This window comes from Rhinopithecus bieti, unplaced genomic scaffold (assembly GCF_001698545.2).
Source record: "Rhinopithecus bieti isolate Rb0 unplaced genomic scaffold, ASM169854v2 scaffold_18466, whole genome shotgun sequence".
Classification (NCBI taxonomy): domain Eukaryota; kingdom Metazoa; phylum Chordata; class Mammalia; order Primates; family Cercopithecidae; genus Rhinopithecus; species Rhinopithecus bieti.
In genome coordinates, this window is record NW_016809319.1 from 526,689 (window position 1) to 537,425 (window position 10,737).

A 10,737-nucleotide genomic window follows, 5' to 3' on the forward strand; every position below is an offset into this window, starting at 1 on the left:
AAAATCATTGCCCAGACAATGTCATGGAGCTTTTCCCTTATTTATTTATTTATTTTTCAGTATTAGGTTGATAGTTTCCAGTCTTGTATTTTAATCCATTTTGAGTTGATGTTTATATATGGTGTAAAAGTTTAATTTTATTCTTCTTCACGTGGATAACCAGCTTTCCCAGCACCATTTATTAAAGAGGCTGTCCTTTCTCCATTGTGTTTTCTTGGCACCTGTGTCAAAAACAATCAACAATAAATATATGGTTATTTCTGGGCTTCCTACTCTCTTTCAAAGGTCAGTGTGTCTGTTTTTATGTCAGTACCATCCTTGATTACAATCACTTTATAATAGATACAGTGAGTGTGATGCTTCCAGCTTTATTTTGCTTGTTTTGTCTATTTGAGGTCTTTTGTTGTTCCATACAAATTTAAGAATTGTTTTTACTATTTGTGTAAAATATGACATTGGAATTTTGACAAAGATGGCATTGAATCTGTAGATAGCTTTGGGTAGACATTTTGATGATATTAATTCTTTCATGAACATGGAATATTTTCCATTTATTTGTGTTTTTGTCATTTTATCAGAGTTTTATAGTTTTCAGTGTACAGGTCTTTCATCTCTTTTGTTAAATTTACACTTAAGTATTTTATTTTATTTTTGTTGCTACTGTAAATGGGATTGTTTTCTTAATTTCCTTTTCAGATACTTCATCATTATATAGAAATGCTACTGATTGTTTAATGTTGATTTTGTATCCTGCAGCTTTAATGAATGTATCAGTTCTAACTTTTCTGTAACATCTTTAGGGTTTTATGTTTGCTGATCATGTCATCAGCAAATGGAGTTAATTTCAATTCCTTTCCTATTAGGATGACTTTTATGTCTTTCTCTTATCTAATTGCTCTGGCTAGGACTCCCAGTACCATGTTAAAAAGAAATGTTGAGAGTGTGCATCCTTGTCTTGTCCCTAATCTTAGAGGAAAGGCATTTAACTTTTCACCATTAAGTATGATGTTAGCTCTGGGTTTGTCATATGTGGCCTTTATTGTGTTGAGGTACATTCCCTATAAAACTAATCTTTTGAGAGTTTTTAAGATGGAAGGGTGTTGAATTTTGTCAAATACTTTTCCTGTACCTATGGATATAATCACATGGTTTTATCCTTCATTTTGTTAATGTGGTATAACACATTTTTTGATATGGACAGATTTTAAAGTCTGTTTTTATTTCCTCAGGAAATCAGCTACCATTAATTTGCTTAGTCTATTCTGAACACATCTTCTCTGGGCAGCTGATCATATTCTCAATCCTTAGCTGGATCTCTTCTTTGGAAAAGAAGTTTTCCCAGGATATGCCTATACATTCTTTGATGAAACTGTCAAAGAAAAATTGTACCAGATGGAGTTAAATAGGCAAGGAAGACTTTATTCCAGACAATTGCAATAGGGGAGAGAGATTAAGTAAACTCAAATTCAGATACATCAGGGACATCTGGGGATCTATAGCCAGTAGTAAGGGTAAGACAACCATTTGATAGAAAATGACTACGAGGAACTTGTTTAGATATCAAGGGCGGAAAAACAGAAACTTGATAGGATTTTGAGGTGAGGAATTCGTACTGAATTGGCTTAGCAGGATTCTTGCTAAAACTAGGCTCAACTGGATTATTTGCTGAAATGGGGCTGGACAAGCCAAGGATGAGACCTAGTTGAGAGGAGGGCTCAGAGGAACCTAAGTAAAGTTTGCTCAAGGATGGAGTTTTTATAAACACCCACCGGAATTTCCTCAGCTTCCTAAAGGAATTGAAGACCCAAAGAATATGTAAGCCACCAGGGGGAGAATCTATATATGCTCCCAGCCTATCCCAGTGTGGGTGACTGCTTCTGCCTCCTCACAGCAGCTGCTCCTTGGTCTTCTGTTCAGTTCTGGGTCACGTTGTGCAGGCACCATCTCCAATCAGGTCTTGTCCATTACCTTAATTTAGAGGCTTGGGATAAAGTCTGAGTGACTGGTTTGAGCTAGGATAAGTGGATGCTTGATGATGGATGTGATCATAATGAATATGCACAGTACCACAGGCTGGCTATGGTGGTGGGTGGAAGGATGGCTGGGCTTATAAGCATCCCAAACAGGTAGAAGAGGCTGTTAGGCCATTAGGAAAAGGGAAAACACTTTGGGTGAGATCTCATCACGCTAACACGAACAAAGTGGAAAGAAGGTGGGCCACACTAGCTAAGGCAACACCACAAGAAAATGTTATTTCCCTCTGCAATTAGCACCATTACAGACCATATGAAGTACAATCAAGCACACATAATGGGAACCAAAATAATGCTTTCATAAATTTTGTCAACTTACAGAGTCTCTGTGTAACCAATGGTAATTCATAATATGAGCTAATTAATTATTACTGGTTTAATGGACTTGGTGAAAGTAGGATTTGACTTGGTTTTTAGGTATGTATAAGAAAATCAAAATGTCAAAGTAAGAAATCTGAAAATAAAGAATTGGATGTAAAGGTTGCCTTTACATCATAGAAGAGATTAATTTGTACGAAACACAAATATTTGTTTCTAATTTAGTTCTTGTCCTCTCTGTCCTCTAGGGCACATATTTCCCTCACCTTGCCACCTCACATTTCCCACCTCATTCTAACAGCTAAATGAGTGTCTATTAGGAATTTTCCGGACCTTCCAGGTTTCATCAACTCTATCTCCAATTCGATCCTGGTCTACACACAGAGTTCAGGGGAGGCGAGATAGCGGGTACATTTTCTGTTCTTGACCTTCACCTCCAAGGGACTGTTTCCCGGGTGCTTCGGACCGAGTGTTTGGTAGTGTCTGGAGAGGACTCGGTCAGGGAGTCCCCTCCTTTCACCCTGGCACTAGGAGCTGAAGAGGCGAGATGCTAGGCGAACGGCCGAAGGCAGAGGTCGTTTTACCCCCATCTCCCTTGTCTCCCACACAAGTTGTAGGACCCCTCCACCGTGTGTGGTCCTGAGTTGGGAATGCCAGCTCCCGGCGCGGCGAGGCCCGGGTCTGGTCCCAAGGTGAGTTTTTCTCTCCGGCTGGAAGGCCCCACGCAGTGGACACCAGGGACCCTAGCCCTCCGGGGCTGCTGGCTTTGAAGGGATTTCCAGACGTTGCAGTCGGGGTGAGCGGTGAGACTAAGGACAGGCGACTAGAGAAAGCAGATGAGGGTGAATTGTGTCATGGAGATGGGGGATGGGGAAAAGGGGCAAGAAGTAACCCGGGGCGCGAGGTCCACAGCAAAAAAAAAAACCAAACAACAAAACAAAACAGAAAACCACGCCTGAGACCAAGGCTCAGCCACTTTACACGCAGCACTTAGTTGTGGCAGAGAGGAGGGCTTCGAACACTAGGACATTTTGAGGAAGTGTTTGTCTCCTCACAGGAATTGGGTTTCCACGTTGCTGCTGAAGGTTTTCATAAGTCAGTCGGAGCAGCATCTTTCTCTTTGTCTCCAAACCAGTGAATTTGATACGCTTTGAAAGCATTCTTCTAGACGAAGGCACTTAGTACTTGTGTTTGGATAGAAGGGGAGAGTCCAATACCGTGCACGCGGCCACAAAGGCGTTTTCGAAGTGAATTCGATAGGAAGCAGGGGAACGAGTTTTTCCCACATTCAGAGGCCATCCAGGAACTGTAAAACGTTCACCTTTGAAAGGTCCCACCGAGATTCGAACTCGGATTGCTGGATTCAAAGTCCAGAGTGCTAACCATTACACCATGGGACCAACCACAAGGGTAGACTAGGTATATACAGTCGTGGTTAAATACCTCCTTGATAATAAACTTTCTAGTTGTTCCAATCTGGAAGAGTTAGGTCAGGCTTCAGTGAGACCACGCTGATAGGAAAGCTGTTTGTTGCTGGAGGAGTAACTGGTAAAATAAAACTCAAGGAGATCTGTGCACTCTTTCCTGCGCTTTTGTTAGCATAAATTAGCTTCCAGAAATCATCCGGGGCAGATTTGTGAGGTCTGAAAATTAACAATTTAGAAAATCCCCTTTAAAAAAAAGAATAGCTGTTATCAACATAAAATTGTGGGTACTCTAAGGCCTGTATGATGTAGCTGAGGGTACAAGAGTAGGAAGAGGAGTAGGAAGAGGCAGCTGTCTTAACTAATTTTCATTATAATAGCATACTTTTGCAAATTTTACAAAATATGTTTCATACAGAGCAACTTCTTCCCAAGGCCTTGGAAAGCACAGTGCAAGGAAAGGATCTTAACACACTTTACAGAAACTCCTGATAAACATCTCTCTGGGGTGCAAATCTTTTAGCAATATCTATCAAAATAGTCTCTTCTACAGTCACTAAAAAGAATGGGATAGACACACGTAACACATGTTGGCTTGGCAGTTTCTGGGGGAGGATTTAAATTTAAAACAAACACAAAAGGCCAGTAACTTGCTGAATTGTAGTCTAGTATCATTTAAGTTTTGCAAATTATGAGTTATACTTGTGACTCAGTTATATTTGTACATAATAATACTGTATTCAATTTTATGTGAACATGTTAGAAATAGGTTGGAGGTACATACAACAAACTCTTGGCATGAATTTTTCTGAGGAATGGAACTGAGGATGAAGAAACTTCATTTTTTGCCATGTTGACTTTTGAATATTTGACTTTTAAATAAATGTCTATCACTGTTGTAGTAATTAAAAATGCAAATCTACAAAACAAAACCAAAAAAAAGAGTAAGGCTCGTCAGTAGAGGACTTAGAAGTCATGTTTACTCCATGTTAACTGCCTACTGTGCTCACCATGGCAGAGATCACTGCCTTGCAGAATGAGAAAAAGGTAGTAGAATCCCTGACTGCAAAGGATAGTTAGGGGGGAAACACAAAAGATAAATTCAGCACGTTAATAGTGGCTGAGAAAATGATCCTTTCAGGGTTGGATGACACAGGCACACAGACAAACATTTTATACACAATTTCGTTAGGTTTAGCGATTTACTCAAGACCATCCACGGACCCTAAGATTTTTTTTTTCCAGAGATTTCTGAAAGAAATGTTCTGATTATTCAAAGCTTCTCTACTCAGAAATGCCAAAACGTGAGAAATCAACATGAGGACCAAAGCAGAAGGAAACAGAGAATGGAGAAGGGAACCAGGCAGCAATTCAACAAATACTCCTGGGGCATCTCTGCGCTACCAGAGGTATGGATGAACCCAGTGACTGCTTGAAGGGAATGTTCTGGTTACTCCACTCCAGTGATTCGCTAGGCGCTGATCAGCCGTCCAGATTTTGTTAGATTTCTGAGATCAGTTTCCCCACAGTTGTTTAGTCACGGCTCTGTGCTCCGTGACTAAACAACTGAGGCTCATTCTCGGTGGGTCTTGGTTTTCCAATCCGTAAAATGGAAACAATAGACTAATTCTTACATTTCTTTTTAAGTCTGATTTAGGATGAAAGGGAAAGGTGAAAGTGGCCCGAAATTAACGAGGAAAGGCCGGGGAGGAGCCTACAGATTCGCTGACGTGGTAGTCCTTAGGGATGCTCCTCTCTGTTTTGTTTCAGGTCGCTGCGGTGAGCAACGCGGGTCTGAGTGCCAGCGGTAGTTTATCATGGTGACAGGAAAACACAGACCAGCAGCCTCTACGCCAGCACTACTCACACTGTGAAACTCTTTTCACTGGGATGCCAGATAACTAGGTAATTCCGGAGAGTTGATTCTCCGTAGTTTCCAGAGTACTTGCCTCTCCAGAATTACTGGTACCGTAGGTGTTTGCCCAACCAGTGAGAAGACTGCACCACCTGGAATCCTAGAGCGGACCGGAAGTGAGCCTGGCTCACCGGGCCCGGCCGGAACCTAGGGGCACAGCTGCGGGTGTGTCCGCGGAACCGCCACCTGAGCCGTGGAGTGTTTCCCTCGACCCACTAGTCCGGGTTCGACAGGGTCTGAGCTCCTCAGGTGGGAGCTGCGGCCGAGGGAAGGGTGCATATGCGCGGCGACAATCGGGCCTCTTCCCCAGGCAGCTTGTGAGCCCGTCTCCCTCTCCGCCCTCGCCCAGGCTGCTCCGATCTTCGTTTCCTTGCCTAGGCTCATATACCCAGGTTTTATTTAGGGCCAAAGTATCCTTCATAACCTCCGTTTTCTGTCTCGCTAGTATCTTGCCGCTCAATTTGTGACCCTGAAGCTTTAGTGAGTCGTTCTGTGCTCACTATTTCTGGTCTTTTCAGAGGATGGCTTCACTTTCAATGGAATTGCCCGAGTAACTGACCTGTGTTGTCACGTAAACAAGTCCTTTTAAACTGAGTCTGTAGTTGTCCTGTGTTGAGTGTTTTCTTATATCAAAAACTTTCCTCACCAAGAACAAAAAAGGAGCTCAAGTAAAATCACCCATTTGCCTAGACCCTGTCTGGAGAGAGCCTTTCCCTGAGCTGTCTAAGCTCGGGATGGAAGCAGTCTCCAGGGTCTTCCCAGCCTTGGCTGGCCAGGCTCCAGAAGAACAAGGGGAGATTATCAAAGTAAAGGTTAAAGAAGAAGACCATACTTGGGATCAGGAATCAGGCCTACCTAGGAATTTGTGTTATACCAGGGAACTCTCTCGTCAGCGCTTCAGGCAGTTCTGCTATCAGGAGACACCTGGGCCCAGGGAGGCTCTGAGTCAACTGCGGGAACTTTGCCGTCAGTGGCTGAACCCAGAGATACATACCAAGGAGCAGATCCTGGAATTGTTGGTGCTGGAGCAGTTCCTGACCATCCTGCCTGAGGAGCTCCAGTCCTGGGTGCGGGAGCATAATCCTGAGAGTGGAGAAGAGGTGGTAACTTTGCTGGAAGATTTGGAGAGGGAGCTTGATGATCCTAGACAGCAGGTGAGAAATTGGAGGTGCCATCTTCTGTGGAGAATTTGGGTGCATGGATCCAGAATGGAGTAATGAGAGTTATTTCGCACTGGTGGTTCCAAACCCTGGTTTAGGGCATTATTTCTTATTTGATCACTGGTGTAGATGAATAGATTCATGCATATGAGATAACAGTCTTTGTGTGTGATACAAATAATTAAATGATTTAACCAAATGGAAAACCTTGATCTATTTTTTACCAGAAAATATATTTTATGTAGTGACTATGAGATTAAAGAAATATACAATAGTAATTTTTTTAAAAAAAATTTACTGTCTTTTGAAGCTATCTCGGCTTTGTCACTAATTAGCTGTGTACCCTTGGGCATATTACACCTTCTCTGGAACATTAATGTCTTCATCTGTACAATGAAAATACTAGTTGCATGATTTCCTTGGTTCTTTTCAGTATCTAGAGTTGTTGGTATGTAAAATATTTTGAGCTCAAAATTATTTTTAGAAGAATTTTAAAAGCTTTTTGCCGTTACAATGGAGTTGTTTCTAAAGGACTACATTTGCCTTCTTTGACAGTAATTTTAGGACATTATGGATATTGCCAGACATTCTTATATTTTTTAGTGATAATGTTCATACATTTATCTGAACTGTTTCAGAATATGAACCCTTATGTATACAGTCTGATCTGTTAAAAACGCATGTTTCTGGAATGCAAAATCTTTTGAAATGATGTCAGTATGCCATAAGTGAGTCAGTATAAAGCTGAAATTGTGAGGGCTCATGTATGAGTTTTCCCAGCAAGTTGATGTTTGGGGCCACCAAGTGGGAGTGGCTGAATTCAGAGTATCTGATTTAGCTGAGCACAGCAAGTCCTGAGTACATACGATACAGTACATAATTCCCATTTGCCCCCCCATCCTTCCTTGGCTGTCTTGGAAGCGCCTATTTACGTTGTTCCCTCCCATCTTTGTGTATTTTTTGCTAAACTTTTTTGGATTCCAGAAAAGGAGCAAGCAGAGGGTTTTGCAAGTGCCATAGAAGTGTGCTTGTGATACAATTTCTGCTAGTGAGTATAAAAGAAGAAAAACTTTAACAACTGAAGACAAGTTTGAAACTGTACAGTGTTTTGAAAGAAAAGAAACTGAGATTGGTCATGCAACTGGCATAAAGGAGTAAATGTATGTACAATTAGAGACAATGATGGGAAAAATAAAAGAAAATTATCTAGCTGAAACAACTGCCAGTGTTATGAAATCTATTGGAACAAGGCATAAGGAAATGGAGGAAATGGAGCATTTGTTAAGTGTGTAGATTGAATACCAAACAAGGAAGCAATCCAGTGCAGTGTTTCTCAGAGTTAAAGAGAATACCATCACAATGTATGGAGACATTAAGAAAAAAAAGATGAAAATCCCACAGAAGTGCCTTCATTTAGTGGAAGCAGTGGCTGGTTTAGTGGCTTCAGGAACTACTGTAGTTTCCACAGTATTAAACTGTGCAGACGAGGCTGTAAGTGCAGATGAAGAAGCTGCAAAGACATTTCCCCCAGCATTAAGAAATTAGATTGATGAAGAAGGCCATCCCCTGGCTTAGATTTTTAGTTTTATGAAACCAGTTTCTTTTGGAAGTAGATGCCCTCAAGGGGATATGTGGAGAATTTGGGTGCATGGATCCAGAATGGAGTAAGCAGGACTGGAAGTGCTCTAGAAACACACTGTGGGGTTTAAGGCTACAAAGGATCAGCAGATGGTGATGCTGGGTGCAAATGCCAGTGGAATTTTAAAGCTAAAGCCTGTGATTATCATTGTGCTGATCTATAAGCTTTAAAATGAATTGTAAAGACTAGCCTTGGTGCCTACTATATGTCTAGCAAGAGAGACTGGATAACAGGGCAGACATTTTCTGATCGTTTAGGTGATTTTTTTGTAGATTAAAAAAAAACATTGCAAGAGAAAAAAATTGTCTTTTAAAATTCTTATAATTCTCAGTGATACACCAAGCCACCCTCTAGTAGTTACTGAGCTTTCTTCAAATATCACAGTTCTCATTTTACCTCCCAATACAACTTCTTTACTGCAGACCCTTGATCACTGTGTGATTGCAATCTTTAAAGCTTATTATTTAAAGCAAACATTCAAGATACTGATTGTCTATACAGGGGGTGACAGTCCCCTAACAGTTTTTGAATTATGTAAATGATTCAACATTAAACTTATGGTTGATATTATTGTAGACGCCTGGAATGATTTCACAAAAGCCTGTTTGCATGGGGTGTGATATACAATTCTACCTGATTTAATTTATGATTCCAAAGCCTTTGAGCCTTCAGAAGACCTCTCCAAAACCAACCGAAGCTGTGTTGCTCTTGCAAAAGGGGCTGGATTTGAAGAAGATGCTAGTGAGGATAATGCGGAGTGCTGCAGTCTGACACACAGGATCTTTCTACAGAGGAGCTGCAAGTTAGTTGCTGAGGCACAAATGGAAGGTGTGGAGGAAGAACATGCAGTTCCGCAAGCTACAAGCTGCCTCCCAAGAGCTTTTCACTGCTCAGTTATCTTCTGTTTCAAGTATGATAGAGAAGCGGTTGGAGTGGATAAAAGATAATGACTACAATGCAGAACGCAGCATGATTTTACTTCATGACATAAAGTCCTATTTGGAGCCATATAAACGGCTTCGTTATGAAAGAAGGAAAGTGTTAAAACAGCAAACACTGGGCATCTTTTTATAAGCCAGTGTCAGAGAAGTAAAAACAAGATGATGGACCGGAACCCACATCATGTTTCCTGTAGTATAACTGTATCCAAGGGTGGAAGGATATAACATCAAATGTTCAAGCCTCTTCACTTCACATTTGATGATTATATCTTTCCACCTTTGAATTTTTGTTGTTGTTGTTGTTTGTTTGTTTTGAGACAGAGACTCGCTCTCTCCCCCAGGCTGCAGTGCAGTGGCGTGATCTTGGCTCACTGCAAGCTCTGCCTCCCGGGCTCACGCAATTCTCCTGCCTCAGCCTCCGGAGTAGCTGGGACTACAGGCGCCCGCCACCACTCCTGGCTAATTTTTGTATTTTTAGTAGAGACGGGGTTTCACCGTGTTAGCCAGGATGGTCTCAGTCTCCTGACCTCGTGATCCTCCCGCCTCGGCCTCCCAAAGTGCTGGGATTACAGGCGTGAGCCACCGCGCCTGGTCCACCTTTGAATTTTTGATAATTATATCCTTCCACCCTTGCTTCGCCCTTTCCTCACACTTGTTTCTAATAAGATAACATCACCTTTCTAAGGTAAAATCCTATACTTAAAGTGAGATTTATTAACGTCTTATATTTTTACTAGCGTTGTTATAGTGTTTGTTTTATTTTATTTTATTTTTATTTTTTGAGACGGAATCTCACTGTCACCAGGCAGGAGTTCAGTGGCACGATCTTGGCTCACTGCAACCTCTGTCTCCCTGGTTCAAGGGATTTTCCTGCCTCAGCCTCCTAAGTAGCTGGGATTTGCAGGCATGCGCTACCAAGCCCAGCTAATTTTTGTATTTTTAGTAGAGACGTGGCTTCACCATGTTGGCCAGGATGGTCTCGATCTGTTGACCTCGTGATCTGCCAACCTCGGCCTCCCAAAGTGCTGGGATTACAGGCGTGAGCCACTGCGCGCCAGCCAGGAGTTGTTATAGTTTTAATAGTGCTCTGGTGACAAAGTTGTGTAGGTGTTAAAATAGTCCACCCTTTAACCGTATTTTCCCCATAAATCCTGTCACTTTTCTGCAGTTTTGCAGAAAGCATGTTTTTTAATACATTCATCTATTACATTGCAGCACAAATGCCTATATAAGCAATTTCTCAAGTCTAGTCAGCACACCCTTTTCCTTTTGCTTTAAATAACAAATACAGGGTTCCACACCCCCCC

At 41.7% G+C, this 10,737-nt stretch overlaps 1 protein-coding gene and 1 non-coding gene across 5 annotated transcripts in view; one reads left to right on the forward strand and one right to left on the reverse strand.

Moving 5' to 3' along the window:
- The window catches only part of SCAND3 (SCAN domain containing 3), a 44,882-nt gene that overhangs the window by 23,002 nt on the left and 11,143 nt on the right, over positions 1-10,737 (forward strand). For 3 of the 4 annotated variants that reach the window (XM_017889170.1, XM_017889171.1, XM_017889172.1), the window contains 2 exons: positions 5,021-5,184; positions 5,546-5,680. Coding sequence is in view for 1 of the 4 variants with exons in the window: in XM_017889169.1 (XP_017744658.1) it covers positions 6,425-6,844 (420 nt within the window). In the remaining 3 variants the exon portion in view is untranslated. Of the gene's footprint in view, positions 1-5,020; positions 5,185-5,545; positions 5,681-5,790; positions 6,845-10,737 lie in introns of those variants that run through there. The other variant, XM_017889169.1, reaches the window with a different exon arrangement.
- Positions 3,680-3,751, reverse strand: TRNAQ-UUG (transfer RNA glutamine (anticodon UUG)). The gene has a single exon. It is a non-coding gene; the product is annotated as a tRNA-Gln (tRNA).